Source organism: Bufo gargarizans, chromosome 2 (assembly GCF_014858855.1).
Source record: "Bufo gargarizans isolate SCDJY-AF-19 chromosome 2, ASM1485885v1, whole genome shotgun sequence".
NCBI lineage: Eukaryota > Metazoa > Chordata > Amphibia > Anura > Bufonidae > Bufo > Bufo gargarizans.
Window position 1 is genome coordinate 572,331,198 of NC_058081.1, and position 24,378 is coordinate 572,355,575.

A 24,378-nucleotide genomic window follows, 5' to 3' on the forward strand; every position below is an offset into this window, starting at 1 on the left:
CGAAAGATTCAGCCAGGCTTGAGAATACAGTGGTAAGATGAGCAGTATGGGGCTACAACATGGGGCAAGTTTTTGTTAGATCCTATTGGGGACTGGGAAGGATCCCTATCCCTCTCAGCTGATGAGATAGCTAAAGTGGTGTCTGGCTGCCCTGACGGCCTGAAATGTGACCTGGTAGTACTGTCCTGAACTAGACTGGGCTAGTGAGTGGAGTAGCCAGCAGGAGGTATTGTGTAGAAAAAGCCTCTGAAAGTCAGTGTCAAAGTGAGAAGGCTACCCTACTGTCAGAGTAAGTGAATGAGTAATGTGGACCAGACTTGACGAGTGGTCTGAGGAGTCCGTAGTGAGATTTCCTACTGGACGGTATTCAGAGGAATCAAACACATGGACATAATCCTTGAATTGGGAAGTGTGTGTGAGCGGGAGGAAGGGGGTGAGCGATAGAGATAGTTGGTAGACTGAAGAAACATATGGCCTCTAGGACATCAACAGGACCAGAGGTGGGAAGTTACTCAAATTGTTCAGAGTTCTCTTCTTATGCTGATTTTTTTCTGCTACAGTAAATAAATAAAAACTCGTACAACCCCTGTAAATGGCCTAAAAAATAAATAAAATAAAATAAACAGATGAATGAATACTCACCTGTTTTCTTCTTCCCTGTTTCTTTGAGTGTGATGCTCCGGTTCTCTCCGCTGCTGATGTAATCTTCTTGGCTTCCATGCACAGGTCACCACTGCAGCCAATCGCTGGCCTCAGTCGTGCACAGGACTTTTCAGCTGAGGCCAGTGGTTGATTTCTATACATTGTTATAAGCCTCAATGTTATTTTGAATTAAAAAGTCATCTAAACCTTTTTTGAAGCCATCTCCTGTATTTTTTGTGACCAGCTCCTGTGGATATTCCAGAGATTCACAGACCTTACTGTAAGGAATGCTTCTCGCCTCTTATGACTTTTTGAGACGGTTTAAGGCCTCTTTCACACTTGCGTTGTCCGGATCCGGCGTGTACTCCACTTGCCGGAGGTACACACCGGATCCGGAAAAACGCAAGTGTACTGAAAGCATTTGAAGACGGATCCGTCTTCAAAATGCTTTCAGTGTTACTATGGCACCCAGGACGCTATTAAAGTCCTGGTTGCCATAGTAGTAGTGGGGAGCGGGGGAGCAGTAAACTGTCATGGCACGAATGCCCTGATGCGTTCCTCCCCTTTCTCCCTCTCATATTGATTCACTTGTCTGATCCTGCTCGTCATATGTTTGTTGTACTGTTTTTGTTTTGTGTTTTGTTGCATTAGCTGTTCCTTTTTCAGGGAATTTTAAGTGACCGTAATAAAGGTTATATTTTAGGTAGTCGTACCTCAGTGATTTCGATTGAATAATTCTACGACTACCCGCTTTATCTATAATTAGAGCTTTACTACATTGATTGCCCTCATGGCTAGTTTTCTATCCGGTACACTATATACCGAGGATCTTGTTAAAGAAGCTAGGGATATCTTCTCTGATAAGGAGTTGCCGGGCCTTTCCAATGCACTAACCTGTAAACTCACATTCACAGACCTCTATGAGGAATACAAAAACAACATAAAATCGTGGTGGGAAATTAAGTCCATCGAAAGTTACCTTGAACATCGGATTGTCCCTCAAGGACTACGGATAAGGATCACACCAGCAGAGAGAGTACGATCACCTAGTTTACTTACCATATGGGAACAGGAATTGACGAACAGTTCATTAAGATTAATGAATATATTGTTAACAGAAGAACGATTGTACTTTGAGAGATCCTCAGAGAAACTCAAAGGCCTTGTTGAGTTGGCTATTTCCTATAAAACTGACCCAGACTTCAATAAAAGGGAGGCATCCCTGCAGACGGCAGTTGAAAGGTTTCAAGGTCTGATTAAAGAAAGGAAACATAGACAATTCAACAAGGACCTAAAAGAATTCAAGGAGAACAGGGCCTATCAGTTTACTGGGGGATCTCAACCACCCTCGGAGACTGACGTCTCTTCATCCGAGCAGGAAATTTCTGACTCGGAACCCCCACAAAACAGGGGAAAGGGTAACTATAGAGGAGGCCAGAGAAGAGGTGGAAGAGGTGGTAGAGGCCGTTACAAAAAATGGGCAAAATCGGACAACAAAGGGGGCGACTACCTTTCCCCGGCACCATGTCAGTCCTCTTCCTCCTCTGCTGTCTCTCTTCAGGGGAATTTTTTAGCCAGGGGGGGGCCTTACGATCTTCGCAATCGAGTCTAGGGAAGATAACTAGGAAGGTCGTTGTTGATGAGTTACAGATCATAAATCTCTCCACACGGACCCTCAGTGCCATTGAAGAGAGTATCCTTAAAAGGGGCTTATCCTTTGTCCCCACCACTAGGTTTGATGCATTTGTGTGGACCAAGGATCTAAATTTATTTTCAAGGAAGCTCAAATGGCATAAATTCATGAAAAATAACAACAAAGCCACTTGTGAGCAATTGGGGTTACAAGAAAGTGACTATGCGGATTTCAAAATCCTCTGTGATCTTATGGAGGAAGGCACACGGACACCTGGTCAAGGTCCATTTACTGATCTTCGACCCAAAAGTAAGAAACCTGCACCTCCTATGAATTATGATCATATAGAAATATTCTTAAAAATGACCACAGAGGAAATTGAAAGACTACCCGCTAACTCATCACACTTCCACAATCTTTCCGGCCCGGAGATGGAGGCCCTTCGGGGACTAGAAAAAGACACTACAATAATAATTAAGCCTGCCGATAAGGGCGGGAACTTAGTGATTATGGGTCACATAGAATACAAACATATGTGTGAACGCCTATTGAATGATCGTGGTTGTTATAGAGTGCTGCCCTCGGACCCCACGGATATTTTCTTGAAAGAACTGGAGAATATTTTGAAGGATGGCCTCTTTAGAAAGGTCATCTCTGATGTTGAATACCGTTTTCTGTTGCCGAACACACCCCAGATTGCTACTTTTTATGGTTTACCTAAAATCCACAAGGGCACCTCTCCATTAAAGGGGCGCCCTATTGTATCTGGGGTGGGCTCGGTAACACAGAACAGTGGGATCTATATCGATCAAGTACTTAAGGGTTTTGTATCGGCATTGCCCTCGTATACGCGAGACTCTATGGATTTTTTACGAAAGATTGAATCCATTAGCATCGAAACATCTTGCTCGTTGGCGAGCATAGATGTAGAGTCTTTGTATAGTTGTATTCCTCATGAAAGGGGTCTGGAGGCGGTATCTGATTTCCTTAGAACCAGGGCTGTCTCACATAGATATCACAACGATTTTGTTTTGAGGCTCTTGGAATTTGTTCTCACTCATAATTTCTTTCTTTTTGACATGCGTATCTTCCACCAGCTCAGGGGGACAGCGATGGGGAGTTCATGTGCCCCATCGTATGCTAATCTCTTCCTGGGCTGGTGGGAGGACAAAGTGGTTTTTCCAGACACACAGACCTGGTGGGTAGATAAGATCACACTATGGACAAGATACATCGATGATGTTTTTATAATCTGGAACGGTAATGATGAGGAATTTGCACTATTTGTAAAGGCACTCAATATCAACGATTTAGGTCTGGCGTTTACATCTGAGTTCCACCATGAGTCTCTCACTTTTTTGGATATCAGAATTACCAAGAAAGGAGATAGACTAGTGACCTCCACTTTCAGGAAAGAAACCGCCACCAATAGCCTCCTTCATTGGGAGAGTCATCATCCCATGAGTTTAAAAAGGGGCATTCCAAGAGGGCAATACTTACGCATGAAAAGAAATTGTTCCAGTCATGATAGTTTTTTCCAAGAGTCTAGAAAGTTACAAGATCGTTTTAAAACTAGGGGCTACCCACAGAATGTACTCCGGGAAGCATTCCAGAGTGCGGTCTCTAGGGATCGCGAGACACTACTGGTACCCAGGGATATAAAAAACAAGGAGGGGGACATCATGAGAATTATATCTACCTATGATACCATGAATAAAGAGGTCAGAAAAATTATCACGAAACACTGGCCTATCCTCCTGATGGACCCAGGCATTGCGGACGTACTTCCTGTACGCCCAAGCATCACGTTTAGGCGAGGCCGTAGCCTCCGGGATCGCCTGGTACACAGCCATTATGTACGACCAACCCCTGAGGGGACATGGCTGGACCGTAAGCCTCTGGGAACATTCCGCTGTGGGGCATGTATGGCATGCAGCTATATTAACAACACAAAAATCAATGTTTGCTCCGCGACGGGTATTAACTATGTCATCAGAGACTTTTCGAATTGCAGGAGCAAAGGAGTTATTTATTTGGCGCAGTGTACATGCCCGCTTGACTATGTGGGGAAAACGTTCAGAGAATTCCGCAGACGTATCCTTGAGCATATCAACGATATTAAAAAGCGGAAAGAAACCCCTGTGGCTAACCATATTTGGGAGTGCCATAACGGGGACCCTAAATCACTTAGACTCGCGGCTTTAGAGATAATTAGACCATCCCCTAGGAGAGGAGACTGGGACCGTAAGATCCTACAGAAGGAAGCCGAATGGATTCATCGGCTGCGGTCCCAGTCCCCGAGGGGTTTAAATGAGAAACTCGTATATACATGCTTCCTATAGATCAATAATCTTGAGTTTATACTGATGTCATTGGAAATATACAGCATTCTCCTATGCACCTGATCCTTATATAATGGATAGAATTGTTTATCGACACGCAAAGTGTCACATTTATGTATATCTTAGGGGTGAGTTTTATCCATTACCCTTAACACATCCTTTTTAATATCTGTTTTTTTTGCATCTTCAACATAGCATTGACTGACAATATTCATTAATATGTGGAGTTCACTAAAATGATGTTCCGTTACTAATTAAGGGGCCGGCGCATGTGCAAAAATTGACCTGCCTTTTGAATTTCATTCATTGACGGATCCACATCGCAAGGATCTTATGGCCGTAGGCCCCTCCCGCATGCCCTGTGATCAAAGGGGTTAACTAAGTAACCATTGGTGGACATATATCCTAATATCTTTATTCTGACACCTTCATGACGGTCACCATATTTACATATGAGGCCTGCCATTATATGTCCCCAACTGTGTTTCTTTTCTTTTGAAATAGTCTGGAGGTCGTTTTTATCAATGATTGGCACTGCACAACTTTCAGGGCCGCTGACTGAATGGGGGAAGATATCTTTTACCTGCAAGTCTCCAACATATGAAGCGGTAGTGGCCCTTGATTGGCTGTGGGTGGAGCGCACGAACATTTCTCAGTAACGTGCGGTCCATCCTCCTGCTTCCTGTGGTGCAGCGGCTCCTGATTGGCTGTGGGTGGAGCGCACGAATATTCCGTGTGACGTGCGCTCCATCCTCTGGCTTCCCGTTGCGCAGCGGCCCCTGATTGGCTGTGGGTGGAGCGCACGAGCATTTCCCAGTGACGTGCGCTCCATCCTCAGTGACGCACATTCCTGCGACGTAGGCGCATTCCTGTGACACATGGGCTTTGTTCCCATTGGCTGGAGGTGGAACGCACGGCCATTTTAACTTTCGGCGTGCGTTCCACTCGTTTTCTTATGACGGCCTGTTTATATCTTTTTCGCAGTGGCTGCGCATTTTGGATAACAAATATGCGTCGCACCCGGCCCTACATTTTTGGGAGATAGCCAATTTAAATCTGTATCCTCCTACCTAGGGGGTTATCATTTTTTCTGTAACCTACATTGGCTCCTCCCTATGGCAGGACCACATGACTAACACCAGTATCCCTGATTGGTCCCCCGGACTGGGACAAGCCCCATATGGCTATTTAAATCTGGTGGGAACTCCACAGTAATTGGAGCTATATCACATCTTGCCCCCTGGAGGCCCTGACAACATGTACACCTAGAAACCGCTGACTTGGACATCTTCTTAGTGGACCAGCTAAGTATATTCTTTACTGGCTTTTAGTCCGTTGATCCTTATACAATTAAGTGCGGACCTTTGTTTCTGGTCAGTGATTTGGTTCCTTGGTTTTTTGGTTTCTATTTGCGTTTGTGGCCTCCAGTTTCATGATTCATTGATATCCTTTTGAACACTTTATGCGTTCGATTGACATTGGTTTTGTCCCCTGATGAACCCCTTCAATGAGAGGAAGGGGGGAAACGCGTCGGGACACGTGTTTATTTAACCGATATCCTTTTTCTATACACACTAATACCCAGATATCCATATGGGATAGTGTGTAAAGGGCACTATAAGGATAGACAGTATAGGTACGTGGACGGAGTGTGCCTACCATCAAGACACATCTCCGGGCTGAGGAGGAGTTATAAAAGGGATATTGTAGGGACAGAAACTGTCATGGCACGAATGCCCTGATGCGTTCCTCCCCTTTCTCCCTCTCATATTGATTCACTTGTCTGATCCTGCTCGTCATATGTTTGTTGTACTGTTTTTGTTTTGTGTTTTGTTGCATTAGCTGTTCCTTTTTCAGGGAATTTTAAGTGACCGTAATAAAGGTTATATTTTAGGTAGTCGTACCTCAGTGATTTCGATTGAATAATTCTACGACTACCCGCTTTATCTATAATTAGAGCTTTACGAGCAGTATACTTACCATCCGTGCGGCTCCCGGGGGCGCTCCAGAATGACGTCAGAGCGCCCCAGGCGCATGGATGACGTGCCATGCGATCACGTCATCCATGCGCCTAGGGCGCCCTGACGTCACTCTGGAGCGCCCCGGGAGCCGCGCGGACGGTAAGTATGCTGCTCCCCCGCTCCCCTTTACCATGGCTGCCAGGACTTTAGCGTCCCGACAGCCATGGTAACCACTCTAAAAAAGCTAAACGTCGGATCCGGCAATGCGCCGAAACGACGTTTAGCTTAAGGCCGGATCCGGATCAATGCCTTTCAATGGGCATTCATTCTGGATCCGGCCTTGCGGCAAGTCTTCCGTTTTTTGGGCCGGAGCAAAAAGTGCAGCATGCTGCGGTATTTTCTACGGCCAAAAAACGTTCCGTTCCGGAACTGAAGACATCCTGATGCATCCTGAACGGATTTCACTCCATTCAGAATGCATTAGGATAATCCTGATCAGGATTCTTCCGGCATAGAGCCCCGACGACGGAACTCTATGCCGGAAGACAATAACGCAGGTGTGAAAGAGCCCTTACACAGAATAGCTTTCCTAATATTTTTGCATGGTCCCTTTATATATTTGTACAGGTTAATCATGTCCCCCGTCTTTTTTTTTAAGGCTAAACAAATTTAGTTTGTTTAATCTTTGCTCACAACTAAGATCTTCCAAGCCCTTTATGAGTTTAGTTGTTCTCCTCAACTTTTTCTTCTTCAGGGCATCCTTTTTATGGACTGGTGCCCAAAACTGAACTGCGTATTCCAGGTGAGGCCACACCAATGCATTGAATAATGGCAATATTACATCCCTGTACCGCAAATCCACACCACTTTTAATACAAGACAACATTCTGTTGGCTTTAGAGGCAGCTGACTGGCATTGCATGCTGTTATTTAGAGAGGGAGGGAAGCAACCAAGTTATAAGGAAGGATCAGGGCCATTTCTGCCATGAGGCGAGATGAGACTCTCACTTCAGGCAGCAGTTTACAGTGTTTTTAAGGGAGCAGCAACAACACAGCAGTTAACAAACACTGCTGGATAGTGCCTCCTCTGTGCCTGCTCCCTGCCCGGTGGCGTGCTAAGGGGGGAGGGGGGCAGTCCGCCCCGGGCGCTCGCTCTCTATGATGATCCCGGCCAACACCTCAGACACACAGAGCAGAAGAAGCCGCCGCTCTCTCCTCCTCACATTACTTACATGTCACTAGTCAGCGACTTACACGCTTCCGGGATGAGAGATCAATTGTTCCTGGCTGGCAGGGGGTGGTGCCGATGGCCGATTGGGTTGCGCTTGCAGAATGACACATAGGCCGTGCTGCCGGGGCAGTGGGCGCTGGACGGAGGATGCTGGATTTCACTATATTCGTGATCACCTTTCTCCTGATCCTGGTGGGAGCAGTGCTGTACCTGTACCCGGTAATAGCGGGTATATGTTGCCATGGGGGGGGGGGGGGGTCTCAGATGATCTCCCTGCACTTTATTCTTATCTGTGGTGCCATAGCAGGCGTGGACTGTTAGTTCTTAGCTGCAGCAGTCTCATTAGATGTGCACAATGGGCATTACTACTGTGAAAGGGGCACAATGGGCATTACTACTGTGAAAGGGGCACAATGGGCATTACTACTGTGAAAGGGGCACAATGGGCATTACTACTGTGAAGGGGGCACAATGGGCATTACTACTGTGAAGGGGGCACAATGGACATTACTACTGTGAAGGGGGCACAATGGACATTACTACTGTGAAGGGGGCACAATGGACATTACTACTGTGAAGGGGGCACAATGGACATTACTACTGTGAAGGGGGCACAGAGGGCATTACTACTGTGAAGGGGGCACAGAGGGCATTTCTACTGTGAAGGGGGCACAGAGGGCATTTCTACTGTGAGGGGGCACAGAGGGCATTTCTACTGTGAAGGGGCACAGAGGGCATTACTACTGTGAAGGGGCACAGAGGGCATTACTACTGTGAAGGGGCACAGAGGGCATTACTACTGTGAAGGGGCACAGAGGGCATTACTACTGTGAAGGGGCACAGAGGGCATTACTACTGTGAAGGGGCACAGAGGGCATTACTACTGTGAAGGGGCACAGAGGGCATTACTACTGTGAAGGGGCACAGAGGGCATTACTACTGTGAAGGGGCACAGAGGGCATTACTACTGTGAAGGGGCACAGAGGGCATTACTACTGTGAAGGGGCACAGAGGGCATTACTACTGTGAAGGGGCACAGAGGGCATTACTACTGTGAAGGGGCACAGAGGGCATTACTACTGTGAAGGGGCACAGAGGGCATTACTACTGTGAAGGGGCACAGAGGGCATTACTACTGTGAAGGGGCACAGAGGGCATTACTACTGTGAAGGGGCACAGAGGGCATTACTACTGTGAAGGGGCACAGAGGGCATTACTACTGTAAAGGGGCACAGAGGGCATTACTACTGTGAAGGGGCACAGAGGGCATTACTACTGTGAAGGGGCACAGAGGGCATTACTACTGTGAAGGGGCACAGAGGGCATTACTACTGTGAAGGGGCACAGAGGGCATTACTACTGTGAAGGGGCATAACTTATGGGGGCATAAATACTGTGAAGGGACACAGAGAGGGTATAACTACTATGAAGGGGTATATATTTATGTGTGCAGTATATCCACTGTTTGTATATATTTATGTGTACAGTATATTCAGTGGGCTACTTGGTTTTAATACTATTTTTGAATGGGTGGGGGGTGCCATTAAAATTTTTGCCTCAGGCAGCAGAAGAGCTAGAATCGTCCCTGGGAAGGCTAAATCACACAAGTAGTAGACAGGGAGGAAAGCACATACAAGGGAGTTTGCAGGAGGAGATGTACCACAAAGGCTATGTATATACACATGAAGAGTAAAAGCAGAACACCAATAGCTAATTTTTAAGGGGAAGTGGAATTACTCACTCCTTAACATCAGAGTCTGTCAAAAAAAAAAAAAAAAAGGGAGATGAAATCCTGCATAAACTGTAGAACTGTAGGGGAAGACAAACTTAGTGCAACTTTTTCACTCATGGTAACTGCTTAAAATATGAGTGAAAAATAATATGATTTTTTTTGCAGGTCAAAGGTGCCCATAACCTTTAAGGTTTAGTAAAGAGGAGAAGAGCTTGTTCCTCCAGGAACACACGGCACACAAACTGAGCAGTGCTGCAGCCTGCAGGTGACCGACATACATGAATCCCTCCCTGGTGGAGGGAGCTGAGAATTCTAATTGCGCCCATTCCTTCTTCTACATAAGCTTATCGCAGGGCTCACCTCCTGTAATGATGTAAGCAGCACTAATATGGCACACTCCAGTCCACCCCGCCTGCGCTGGCGCTCTGAGCAGTGTCCACACATTTCTGGATAGAGTATGAGCCAAACTAAAAAGAACATGTTTACGATGCCGGGGGAAGGGGCTGTGCACTGGGAATTTTTGGCTGTGCGTGAACAATGTAACAGTTCGGATCTGGTTGCCAAGATTTAATGGGATGTAAAATGGGCAAAAGAATATAATGAAATGGTTCTGGGAACTCACCACCCCCACCAACCACAGGGCAGATCTCCGGATGTTCCTCAGTTCACAGAGCCAGGAGAGGGGGAGGGAAGCCTGTTGACTGCCGCCTGGCTGTGCTTACCAGTGCTGGGTGGCTACTCCTCAGGTCCAAGCAGATTACACAGAATATTTTTTTATGTCTTTATAAAGGCTAAACACCACTAAACACCTAAATATTCTACCAATTCCCCACCCTCCAAGTTCACAGAAGCTGAGATTTGTGGTGCTGTCTGCAGATGATTTACACTAAAGAGCTGATTTCACTGCTCATTTTCTTTATTCTGCAGGGTCAATAATGTATTTCAGACTTCTTGCAGTGTTCCTATTATTGAGCTCTCATGCACTTGGGATGTATAAATCCCATCATAATCCCTGCATCTCTCCATAATCCCCATAAAATGAAGTAGAAGAGCACAATTAGGCCTCATGCACACGACTGTGGTGTGTTTTGCAGTCCGCAAATCACGGATCCGCAAAACACAGATGGAGTCAGCGCGTGTTCCACAATTTGCAGAACGGCACGGACAGCCTTTAAGATAAATGCCTATTCTTGTCCGCAGCGTTATGTTATATACTTTTAGCGGGGCCACGGAACGGAGAAACGGATGCGGACAGCACTCCATGTGCTGTCCGCATCTTTTGCGGCTCCATTGAAGTGAATGGGTCCGCATCCGAGCCGCCAAAATGGCGGCTCGGATGCAGACCAAAACAAGGCCGTGTGCATGAGGCTTTATAGGGACATGTTTACCCTGCAGAGATCAGACTTGTCTCCACGTAGGAGCCGTTCTAAATTGTGAGGTCACTGCAAACAGGTCTTTACATGTGAGCTTCCTGGATCTCTGTGGACATGAAGATGACTCAGCTTTAAGTGAAAGCACAGGTGAAAGGGTTTTCCAAGATTGTAAAACTGATGACCTATCAGTATCGGATGTTGGGGGTCAGACACCCAGGACCTACGCCAGTCAGCTGTTTGTGAAGACACAGACGCTCCTGTGTCTCTTCTCCGTCTCACCAAGCACGGCGCCGTACATTGTATAGCGGCTGTGCTTGGTATCGCACTCAGCCCCATTCACTTCTATGGGGCTGAGATGCACCTAGGTCACACGACTGATGAACATGTCATCACTATCCTAGGAAAAGGATGAGAGAAGGCAGCTAATTAGTGGTGTCGGACCCCCACCAATCAGACACCGATGACCTATACAGAGGATAGGTCATCAGTATTAAAGTCTTGGAAAACCCCTTTAAGGTTTGACTTTGCGTTCACATCCCTCTAGATGAGTGTTTCCCAACCAGTGTGCCTCCAGCTGTTGCAAAACTACAACTCTCAGCATGCCTGGACAGCCTTTGGCTGTGCGGGCATGCTGGGAGTTGTAGTTTTGCAACAGCAGGAGGCACACTGGTTGGGAAACACTGCTCTAGATAAGTGATAAGAACATCTGGCTGTGGTGACAACCATCCCTGTGGTTCAAGTAGTTATATCGTCCTACAATGAAAGTGCTGGCTCCTTGTCAAAGACACATATTTTCCATACAATCACGAACAGTTGAAAGGGTTGCACGGTTGCTTTACTATCCCTCACCAATAATAGACGAGAATCAAAATAGGAGATGAGGAAACATAGAGAATGTCAAACTGCACGGCCACAATAGTGAGGGTCTGCTCTCGAATTATCACAGTGTACAAGCAGCTGCTCTGAGGCATAAGGAGGGGCACAGGCAGAGACAGGAGTCCAACATGACTGCTCACCCCTGACCATCTGCTGACCCATCACTGGTATCATTGTGCAAGGCGTGGTGGAGCAGGCAGTGTCTGGCACTCTGTGGGTAGTGCCTGTCACAGGCCAACCATCTTGGACACTGGCACAATCTTCTCACTAGCTACTTGGAAGTGGTACGAGAACAGCCGACTCGCTCTCCGGGAGACAAGATGTCATGTATCTGTGCCCTGCACACATCTCCTTATAGAGGAGCCATGTGTTAAAGTGTGAGGAGATGCTGTGCTCTCTTCTGGACATCACATGCAGCTCTAGAGCGCTCTCCGCGGTCCTGGCCTGAGTTCTTGCCATCGCTCACACAGCTGCATCTTTAACCATCCGAGTGCCCACAGTCGCCGCACTCTTTCCCGCTCTTCTCAATTCACCTTGCTTTAATTACGCCTTCCCTCCGATCCTGTCTTCTTCACACAATACACAACCAATCTCTGGCCCAGACAGTGCACTCAGCAACAACAAAAAGCTTTTCACACGCACTTAATACAGATCATCACAGGAAAAGGCTGATTTCCCCCAAACTATACTCATCTACTTCCATCTGTTTCACATGGTGCGCTCACAGGTTATCAAGGGTGGGGATAAAAAGTGGCGAGCCCGGCAGAAGGGAGGTGGAAGACACGGGAGTGGCTGCCAAGTCTGTGCCAATCCTCCTCTGTCAATCGCTTCATTTTAATAGTTAACACTGTGACCCTGCAGCCAGATACGAGAAAACTAATCAAGGCAGATTCATCGAGTGACAGTTATCTCTCAGCATCAATCTCTGTCATCGCGTTTTGTCTTAGTGCTGACACCTTTTATATTACACACAGAGATAATGGGAAGTCAAAACCAGAAAACATCCCATTCTCTCATGCTCCCTGCACTGCTGCTGTGCAACGTCCTGCCCATGTCTATGTAGGACGCGTCCGCCACACACGAATCTTTGGCTCCAGCATCGCCCAGAACATTGAGCGTCACTCAGCAATTAAATGCTTATACGAATAGTCTGCATCTGCGAGACAGAAGCGTATCCTACTGCTAATGCAAAGGGAAGAGCCGCACAGCAGCAGCCGGTACTCAATGAGGCAACGGCACCTTAACATGATGGCTGTACCAAAGACAATTATAGAGGTGCGAAAAGAAAAAAGCTGCCTGTACAGTGATAAACAGCTCCAGTACGGATAACGCACTAGATGTAGTTGTCCTTTTCACAAGAGCAATTTTTTTGCCCAAGAGAAGTGGTTATCGATGGTGCCGCATGCCAGTGGGCGCTCATTTAGCTCCATTACCCGGGAGCAATCATCTGCACTGCGTGTGCTCATACTATGTTTAATATGATTGTAGGGACACATGCAGTTCTATTATTGTCAGCAGCAGAAAAGCTGCGATCACACGACAATCAAGCGTTTACACGTTTGTCAGGTGATCGTTTACACCCAGCAATGATCGGGGAAAGATCATTCCAAGTCGATGACCAGTGTAAAAGCCCCCTTATCGCCCGAGGAGGGCAGAACGAGAGTTCCTAGGAACGCGGATTCTATAAACGGGTAGCAATCAGCCAACAATCCAGCAGACACTCATTATTTCAGGCGCAGTCCTATGTAACACCACAGATAACACAGTGATAATTCCGAGTACAGATAATGTATGATATGTTCCCTGCAGCCCTGTGTAACACCACAGATAACACACAGTGATAACTCTCCGAGTACAGATAATGTAGTAGATGTTACCTGCAGTCCTATGTAACACCTCAGATAACAGGAAGGAAGCACTCCATCACTTTTTACAGTTTTTTTGAGTGACAAGACAATTTCTCTGGAAAACTAGAGAAAATTATAATTCCCTATTCAATCCATCCAGGGCGATGGGGTATTGGGAAGTGATCTGTGTCCTGTCCATCCACTGTCAGCTCGTGATTGACACCTCCAATCTGTCTCCATTTTCCTGACGCTGCTCCCACTACGCCATATCTGATTTGTCAGAATATCTTATAACCTTGTCAGCCAGAGGCGACCGATAATCGCCGGAAACAGGGTTATTCTCGGTGAAATATAAAATTTGAATGTAATGTACAGAGGCTGCACCAGCAATGTGCACTGCGGACCCCCAAGTTGACCTCACATTAGGTTGTCACTAGCATGACCCCACGGAGGAGGACATCTCATGACGCTCCACTCACCTATGAGCACCGAGGAGGGCACATGGTAAACCCCCGAGGACCCAACACTACTAAACAGTCCAATATGGCAAAACCTGGCATAACAGTGTCTGGCACCAGGTTTGCAGGGCTTAAAGGGGTTTTCAGACAGTTTTTAACTGATCGTGGGGGTCTGACACCGAGGATCCCCATCGATCAGCTGTTTGAGGAGGCACGCGGTCTTCTTTGAGCTTTGCCTAGACCATGTGTTGTCATGTTCATTGAAGTGAATGGGGCTGAGCTGCGATACTGGGCACCGCCATTATACTATGTATGGCGCTGTACTTGGTGAGCAGAGAGAAGGCTGTGGTGTTACTGTGAGCACCAGCGGGGGTCCAAGGTGTCGGACATCACCAGAATAGTATACTTCGATTGCTATCTATAAATTATGGGGATCATTTACTATTAGATATAATCCAGTTTTTTTACGTATATCTGTGGCAGATTGCGACACAAAGGTTATTTGCGCTGCAATCTGCGACTTTTTCCGGCTCACTTCAGGTCTAAAAAAGGGGGCGTGGCGTGGGTGGTGAAGGGAACGGTCACCAGAGCCGTCTCATTTATATATTTTTATGCCTGTTTTAGGCATAAAAAATGTCCTAAATCTACACCAGGAGGGAGCTGGTGTAAAATTAGACCAGCGGTGGGTGCGCCAAAGTTATGAAGAGGTCGGCGCCACTACATAACTTTGGAAGATCCACCGCCAGTGCAGGGGTTATTAAGAACAGCGTCTAAAACGGTGAAGCCTGGTGAAATCTGCCCACAGAGGATGTGTAGAACTAAACATGGCACAGAGTGAACTGCTACCACCGCATCATCGTATCCCCCCAAAAAGACCACTGACACAGTACAATATCAGAACGACTGTGACTTAGGGCTCATGCATATGACTGTATGTGTGAAGTCTGTGCTACATCCGTTTTTTTTTTGCGACCCATTGTAACAATGCCTGATCTTGTCCGGGGGGGGGGGAGAGACATGTGGACACACGGACACGGAATGCACACAGAGTAATTTCCATATTTTTTCAAGCCCTATTGAAGAAAATGGGTCTGCATTGTCCATACAGACCTGAGAGGGGTGGTCGGATCTGCGGCGTTTCACAACCGAAAACACCAGGCACTGGGAGCACTGACGGGATAAAGGGGATAACGTGGATACAAGAGGTTGTTAGAGAGAACTATAATAAATCTGTAAGGGACTAGGGGCCATGGACAGCACATGTGCACAGTCGCCCTGCATGTGCGGAGCGATGTCACCTTAGATGGGTGCACACAGTACTACGCCCCCTCACTGTTCTAATTCCGTCCTGTAGCTCCCAGTATAGTTGAATTATTACAGTCTGCACAGCCACATGCCGGCGTCTACCTCAGGGTTAATCAGCGTCACGTGGCTGCCATTGCGGTTCGGGTATATAAATCGCTGGCAGTATGGGAAACGTATATTTTGTGTTTACAGCTGTCTGATTGCAGAGAATGAGAAGTGGGATGTTGGGCACAGGTAGCACTGAACTTCGGGGAGGGGGGCTGCAGCGTAGGAAGCGCACAGACTATAAACAGCAGCGTCCTTACCCACATTGCAGCGTACAATAGCCAGCATTGTGAGGAAACATCCCGAGTGCCCCCCATACACTGGGCATCCTGCTGCCATCCAGGCCGGAGACAGCGCTCAGTGCATACAAGTGCAGGGGTAATTAATGAGGGTAATAGGATCATCCCAGCTTCCAACCGCAGCTGCAGAGGAAACAGCAACCCCTGCCAGGCCAGGGCTACACTGCGAGGAGGACGGCACACAGGAGCTGCCTATAAAGATGAAGTGTTCACTCCCTCAGTGCTCCCCTGACTGGGAAACTGCCAACTACTCTCAGCAGAGAGCGGCCAACAACCCCTACCATCCTTCAACCTACATATGATAAACTTATGGCCAGCATACAGCAAATACAGCAGCAGGGTCCCCACTGCAGCTAACAGAGTATCAGCAGGGACCATGCCACTAAGGCCTAATTCACACTTTGGTGATTGGTCAGTGATTGTTACATCATACCATACTTACTATATAATATCACCTCAGACAGAGGTATATAATCCACATATAGCACATGCTATACTCCATACTTACTATATAATATCACCTCAGACAGAGGTATATAATCCACATATAGCACATGCTATACTCCATACTTACTATATAATATCACCTCAGACAGAGGTATATAATCCACATATAGCACATGCTATACACCATACTTACTATATAATATCACTTCAGACAGGTATATAATCCACATATAGCACATGCTATACTCCATACTTACTATATAATATTACCTCAGACAGAGGTATATAATCCACGTATAGCCCATGCTATACACCATACTTACTATATAGTATTACCTCAGACAGAGGCATATAATCCACATATAGCACATGCTATACTCCATACTTACTATATAGTATCACCTCAGACAGAGGTATATAATCCACGTATAGCCCATGCTATACACCATACTTACTATATAGTATTACCTCAGACAGAGGCATATAATCCACATATAGCACATGCTATACTCCATACTTACTATATAATATTACCTCAGACAGAGGTATATAATCCACGTATAGCCCATGCTATACACCATACTTACTATATAGTATTACCTCAGACAGAGGCATATAATCCACATATAGCACATGCTATACTCCATACTTACTATATAGTATCACCTCAGACAGAGGTATATAATCCACATCTAGCACATACTATACTCCATACTTACTATATAATATAACCTCAGACAGATAATACAAATAGCACAAATATAAGATAATACACAAATGGCACACACACTATATATCATACTTCATATATCACTGCAGGCAGAGGTATATAATACACATATAGCACACACTATATACCATACTTACCATATATCAGACTCTGGCCCTGCTATACAGCCACACCCTCAGAGTTATATAATACACATGTAGCATACTATATAATATCACTTCTGATGCTGGCCCCGCTATACAGCCAGACCTGTAGATGTATATGACATACACGTATATACTGTACATATCATCACAGGTCCTGTCCCCTCTATAATGCCAGACCTCCAGAAGTATATATATATATTACACATATAGCATACACTTATATACTGTACATATATAATATAATCACAGGTCCTGCCCCCTCTATACAGGCAGACCTCTAGAGGTATATACTACACATATAGCATACACATATACTGTACATATATATATATATATATATATATATATATATATAATATATCTCCACGGGCCCTGTCCCCTCTATACCGCCAGACTTCTAGAAGTATATACTATATATATATATTTATTTATATACACACGCACAGGTTCTGCCCTTACTTCACAGCCAGACCTCTATATTACACATATAGCATACACTTATATACTGTACATATATAATATCTCCACAGGTCCTGCCCTTTCTATACAGCCGGACCTGTAGATGTAGATGACATGCACATAAGTACTTACAGCACGACCCCCCTATACATCATACAGAAACCCCTCTTACCTGAGGATGGCGCTGTCCCCCTGCCGCACCGTCACGTTGTCCATTGCTTTGGGGAAGCCTGCGTCCCCGCTCCGCACCGGCACTCCTGCGGGCACAAGAAAGAGCAGCCTCAGACACAGGGCGAGCAACCACCTCCAGGGGGCGACGACCCCCGTCATCCTGCCCCCTCCCCCGCCTGCCGACAACCAGACACAGCGCAGCTGACACCGACAACTGCAGCAGCACCAGGGGCCCCCTGGGCTTTCACTGCTACATGTCTCTGGAGCCCGCTCTCTGACTGCCGAGGACCGTGTGTGACTGAGGGGCTCTGCCTGCTCTGCGCTCCCGCCGCCTCACTCCCTCCCCGCCGCCTGACTGACCCTCCTCCATCTCCTCCTCTCACTGCTCCCCTCCTTCTGCACCCAACCTGTGGCTCCTGAGGGCCCGGGACCCCTGCACCCTGACCCAGCACTCTGAATTTCCTCACAGATAAAAAGATATTTACCGTGCAATATATTAGTGCAATAAAGTAGTGACACAAGTAATATGTAGTGATAATGGCATAGTGTCATATAGAAAGTAGTGACACAAGTGATGTGTAGTGATAATGGCATAGTGTCATATAGAAAGGAGGGGCACAAGTGATATGTAGTGATAATGGCATAGTGTCATATAGAAAGTAGTGACACAAGTGATGTGTAGTGATAATGGTATAGTGTCATATAGAAAGTAGTGACACAAGTGATATGTAGTGATAATGGCATAGTGTCATATAGAAAGGAGGGACACAAGTAATATGTAGTGATAATGGCATAGTGTCATATAGAAAGGAGGGGCACAAGTGATGTGTAGTGATAATGGCATAGTGTCATATAGAAAGTAGTGACACAAGTGATATGTAGTGATAATGGCATAGTGTCATATAGAAAGGAGGGGCACAAGTGATGTGTAGTGATAATGGTATAGTGTCATATAGAAAGGAGGGGCACAAGTGATGTGTAGTGATAATGGCATAGTGTCATATAGAAAGTAGTGACACAAGTGATGTGTAGTGATAATGGTATAGTGTCATATAGAAAGGAGGGGCACAAGTGATGTGTAGTGATAATGGCATAGTGTCATATAGAAAGGAGGGGCACAAGTGATGTGTAGTGATAATGGTATAGTGTCATATAGAAAGGAGGGGCACAAGTGATGTGTAGTGATAATGGCATAGTGTCATATAGAAAGTAGTGACACAAGTGATGTGTAGTGATAATGGTATAGTGTCATATAGAAAGGAGGGACACAAGTGATGTGTAGTGATAATGGCATAGTGTCATATAGAAAGGAGGGGCACAAGTGATGTGTAGTGATAATGGCATAGTGTCATATAGAAAGGAGGGACACAAGTAATATGTAGTGATAATGGCATAGTGTCATATAGAAAGCAGTGACACAAGTGATGTGTAGTGATAATGGTATAGTGTCATATAGAAAGGAGGGGCACAAGTGATGTGTAGTGATAATGGTATAGTGTCATATATAAAGCAGTGACACAAGTGATATGTAGTGATAATGGCATAGTGTCATATAGAAAGTAGTGACACAAGTGATGTGTAGTGATAATGGCATAGTGTCATATAGAAAGTAGTGACACAAGTGATGTGTAGTGATAATGGTATAGTGTCATATAGAAAGTAGTGACACAAGTGATGTGTAGTGATAATGGCATAGTGTCATATAGAAAGGAGGGGCACAAGTGATGTGTAGTGATAATGGCATAGTGTCATATAGAAAGGAGGGGCACAAGTGATGTGTAGTGATAATGGCATAGTGTCATATAGAAAGGAGGGACACAAGTGATGTGTAGTGATAATGGCATAGTGTCATATAGAAAGGAGGGACACAAGTGATGTGTAGTGATAATGGCATAGTGTCATATAGAAAGGAGGGGCACAAGTGATGTGTAGTGATAATGGCATAGTGTCATATAGAAAGGAGGGGCACAAGTGATGTGTAGTGATAATGGCATAGTGTCATATAGAAAGGAGGGGCACAAGTGATGTGTAGTGATAATGGTATAGTGTCATATAGAAAGGAGGGACACAAGTAATATGTAGTGATAATGGCATAGTGTCATACAGAAAGGAGGGGCACAAGTAATATGTAGTGATAATGGCATAGTGTCATATAGAAAGTAGTGACACAAGTGATGTGTAGTGATAATGGTATAGTGTCATATAGAAAGGAGGGGCACAAGTGATGTGTAGTGATAATGGTATAGTGTCATATAGAAAGTAGTGACACAAGTGATGTGTAGTGATAATGGTATAGTGTCATATAGAAAGGAGGGGCACAAGTGATGTGTAGTGATAATGGTATAGTGTCATATAGAAAGGAGGGACACAAGTGATGTGTAGTGATAATGGCATAGTGTCATATAGAAAGTAGTGACACAAGTGATATGTAGTGATAATGGCATAGTGTCATATAGAAAGCAGTGACACAAGTGATGTGTAGTGATAATGGCATAGTGTCATATAGAAAGCAGTGACACAAGTGATGTGTAGTGATAATGGTATAGTGTCATATAGAAAGGAGGGGCACAAGTGATATGTAGTGATAATGGCATAGTGTCATATAGAAAGGAGGGACACAAGTGATGTGTAGTGATAATGGCATAGTGTCATATAGAAAGGAGGGACACAAGTGATGTGTAGTGATAATGGTATAGTGTCATATAGAAAGGAGGGACACAAGTGATGTGTAGTGATAATGGTATAGTGTCATATAGAAAGGAGGGACACAAGTGATGTGTAGTGATAATGGCATAGTGTCATATAGAAAGGAGGGACACAAGTGATGTGTAGTGATAATGGTATAGTGTCATATATAAAGCAGTGACACAAGTGATATGTAGTGATAATGGCATAGTGTCATATAGAAAGTAGTGACACAAGTGATGTGTAGTGATAATGGCATAGTGTCATATAGAAAGTAGTGACACAAGTGATGTGTAGTGATAATGGTATAGTGTCATATAGAAAGTAGTGACACAAGTGATGTGTAGTGATAATGGCATAGTGTCATATAGAAAGTAGTGACACAAGTGATGTGTAGTGATAATGGTATAGTGTCATATAGAAAGTAGTGACACAAGTGATGTGTAGTGATAATGGTATAGTGTCATATAGAAAGGAGGGACACAAGTGATGTGTAGTGATAATGGCATAGTGTCATATAGAAAGGAGAGACACAAGTGATGTGTAGTGATAATGGCATAGTGTCATATAGAAAGGAGGGACACAAGTGATGTGTAGTGATAATGGCATAGTGTCATATAGAAAGGAGGGGCACAAGTGATGTGTAGTGATAATGGCATAGTGTCATATAGAAAGGAGGGACACAAGTGATGTGTAGTGATAATGGTATAGTGTCATATGGAGATCCAGATCCAGCTATGTAAAGCTATGTGGGGACACAGTGATACATTCAGGGACAGGCATATCGTGGTAGATACAGATAACGTTCTATACTTCTATAGCTCTGACCTGAGCTAATTTATCATTAGCTCAGGTCAGAATAATGGAGTGAAAAAGTACTAAACGCTAAAACTGCACACAAATTTGCGACTTTTTTCTGCTCTGCACTATGCTCTCCAGTTTTCTGAAAGTGGGCGTGTTTTCTTATGTAAATGAATCTCTAGACAGATTTATTATTGGGACTATTTAAAAAGTCGCGAAAAAGTCGCAATTTCACTCCAGTGAGGACCATTCTTATCTTATGAGACTTTTTAATAGAACATGCAACTTTTTCATAAAAACGTGCAACTTTTTTGTAAAGATGTGCGACTTTTGTAAAGCTGCTTACTGACGGATAAACTGCTACCGTCAAACCACATTTATTACAGTCTTAAAGGGCCGATCATAAATTTGACTATGTGAAAGTGGAGTGAGCTGTCAGAGTCATGATAAATCTGGCCCACAGAGTTTACTTCCCAGTCACACAAGATACAGCATATGAGGGTCGGGTCATGCAGTCCAGTCACACACGGTACATAGGATTTGAGGGTCCCGTAACCAGTCACATAGATGGCGACTTTTGGAAATGAGCCATGATCCAGGTCTAATTGTCACCTTTAGCTCTTAGGGCATTGTGTTTTTGCAGGAAATGATTCCATGTGCATTCCGTGTCTGTACGTCCGTTCCGCAAAAAAGTTGAACATGTCCTATTAGTGTCCATATTACGGACAAGGATAGGACTGTTCTATTAGTGCTGGTCGTTCTGTTCCATAAAATGTGGATTGCGGTATCTGTGTTTTTTTGCAGATCTGCAAATTGCGGACCACAAAATAACAATAGTCGTGTGCATGAGCCCTTAGACATAGACTACTGTGAAAAGTGGCGAGGATCATGAAATATCACAAATTTAACTAAATGAAAATGTCACAGTTGCCCTGATTTCTGACCTTTTTAGACCACAAAACTGCCGTTTCTGATTTGATAAATGTCCCCCACAGTGCGTATTAGGCTGGCGGTTTGGCTTTCCGTTTGTGAGATCTGTTCAGTGCTCTCACAAGCGGTCCAAAACGGATCAGTTTTGCCCCAATGCCTTCTGAATGGAAAAGGATCCTCTCAGAATGCATCAGTTTGGCTCCGTTCCGTCCTCCATTCCGCTTTGGAGGCGGACACCAAAACGCTGGTGTCTGTCTGATGAAACCTGAGCCAAACGGATCCGTTCTGACACACAATGTAAGTCAATGGGGACAGATCTGTTTTCTATGACACAATCTGGGATAATATAAAACTGATCCGTCTTGGCTATGTTAAAGATAATACAAACGGATCAGTTCTGAACGGATGCAGACGGTTGTATTATCGGATCCGTCTGTGCAGATCCATGAAGGATCCGCACCAAACCTAATGTACAAATTCTTCTGCAGAAAAACCGCAGTGGAGTACAGTATCAACTACGTAGAAGAAAACGTCATGTACACGGTGTGCAAGTTTTCCATGTGGAAGTTATACAAGAAGATTTTGGTGCAGAAACAGCAAAAAACGCATAAAAGTTTGTGCGGGAAATCTAGAAGAACTAAACTGCTGTGTGCGGATCACATACAGAGGTGCCATACAATGGGGCTTTTTCTACAATTCATTCTGTTTTTGGATCCACATTGTATCCGTATTTGCTCAGTTTTTTGGTAAAGGATTAACTATATCTTGTTGTTTTGTAGGTTGCTGAAACACAGACGATAATGAACAAAATACGTAAAATATGCAAATATGGAACATGTGTTTTTAAATTGAACCTATTATTGCACAAATCTCATGCACTCTGCTTTTTTCTTCTATGCGGACACTGACCTTCTGTGTGGATTGGGAAATCCTCAGCATGTCAATTCTTTGGGTGGATTTCACCCCTTGTCCATTGAAAGTTGAGACCAGAAACCGCATCAAATCCGCACCAAAGAACGCAAGTATAATGTTTTTTGTGTGGTTCTGGTGTGGATATGCATGGATTTATTGCTAGTAAAGCTGCACCCCTATGCAGGCACCGTTAGCTGGCTTTACTGTGGCATTCTGCACCGGTGAGGGACGGGTTACATTTGTGTTGCGCCTGGATTTATAGACTCTGCTCTGAATCCACAGGACTCATCATTTCCAGAAAAATGGCATTTTGTGCGGTATTCATTTTGTATGATGTATAGAGCAGCGACAGCAGCGTCTCTGCTCCCACACAAGGGGAAGGGGGGGGGGGAATCAGTCCTCATTTTAAAGATGAACTCCACCTCAACTATGCTATATGGAGAGCATGGATATACGTACAGTGCTTGGGCACACTTGGGCATAGGTTTATGGGGGTAGCGATTGGGCACTGGTGTACATAGGGCAGTAACTGGGCACAGGTGTAAAAAGGTCGGCAACTGGGCAGTGTCTGGGCACAGGTGTGAGGAGGGCAGTGTCTGGGCACAGGTGTTAGAATGGCAGAGAATGGGCACAGGTGTATGAAGGGCAGAGAATGGGAACAGGTGTGTGGAGGGCAGTGTCTTGGCACAGGTGTATGAAGCGCAGAGAATGGGCACAGGTGTATGCAGGGCAGAGAATGGGAACAGGTGTGTGAAGGGCAGTGTCTGGACACAGGTGTAGGAAGGGCAGAGAATGGGCATAGGTGTGTGGAGGGCAGTGTATGGACATAGGTGTATGAAGGGCAGAGAATGGGCACAGGTGTTGAGGGCAGTATCTGGAGGGCAATGAATGGGACCAGGTGTATGGGGGGCTGTGTCTGGGCACTGGGGAGTGTGTGGGCACAGGTGTGTGGAGAGCAGTGTCTGGGCACAGGTGTATGGGGGGGAGAATGGGCACAGGTGTGGAGGGCAGTGTCTTGGCACAGGTATGTAAAGGGGAGTGTCTGGGCACAGGTGTGGGAGGGCAGTGTCTGGGCACAGGTGTATGGGGGGGAGAGAATGGGCACAGGTGTGGAGGGCAGTGTCTTGGGACAGGTGTGAGAGGGCTGTGTCTGGGCACAAGTATTGGGGGAAGAGAATGGGCACAGGTGTGTGGAGAGCATTGTTTGAGCACAAGTATATGAAGGATTGTAACGTGACACAGGTATAAGCAGGGCAGTTATTGGGCACAGGTACAATATAAGAAGGGTAGTGACTGGGCTAAGTGCAGCTATCATACCATACTGTACAATGAATTGGAGAGACATCTCCAGAA

General features: G+C 45.4%; 1 protein-coding gene across 5 annotated transcripts in view; it reads right to left on the reverse strand.

Annotated features, from left to right (window-relative positions):
• The window catches only part of LOC122928662 (protein CEPU-1-like), a 744,346-nt gene that overhangs the window by 272,756 nt on the left and 447,212 nt on the right, over window positions 1-24,378 (reverse strand). For all 5 annotated transcript variants that reach the window (XR_006387916.1, XM_044281728.1, XM_044281727.1 and 2 more), the window contains exon 2: window positions 17,699-17,783. Coding sequence is in view for 4 of the 5 variants with exons in the window: in XM_044281728.1 (XP_044137663.1) it covers window positions 17,699-17,783 (85 nt within the window). In the remaining variant the exon portion in view is untranslated. The remainder of the gene's footprint in view (window positions 1-17,698; window positions 17,784-24,378) is intronic.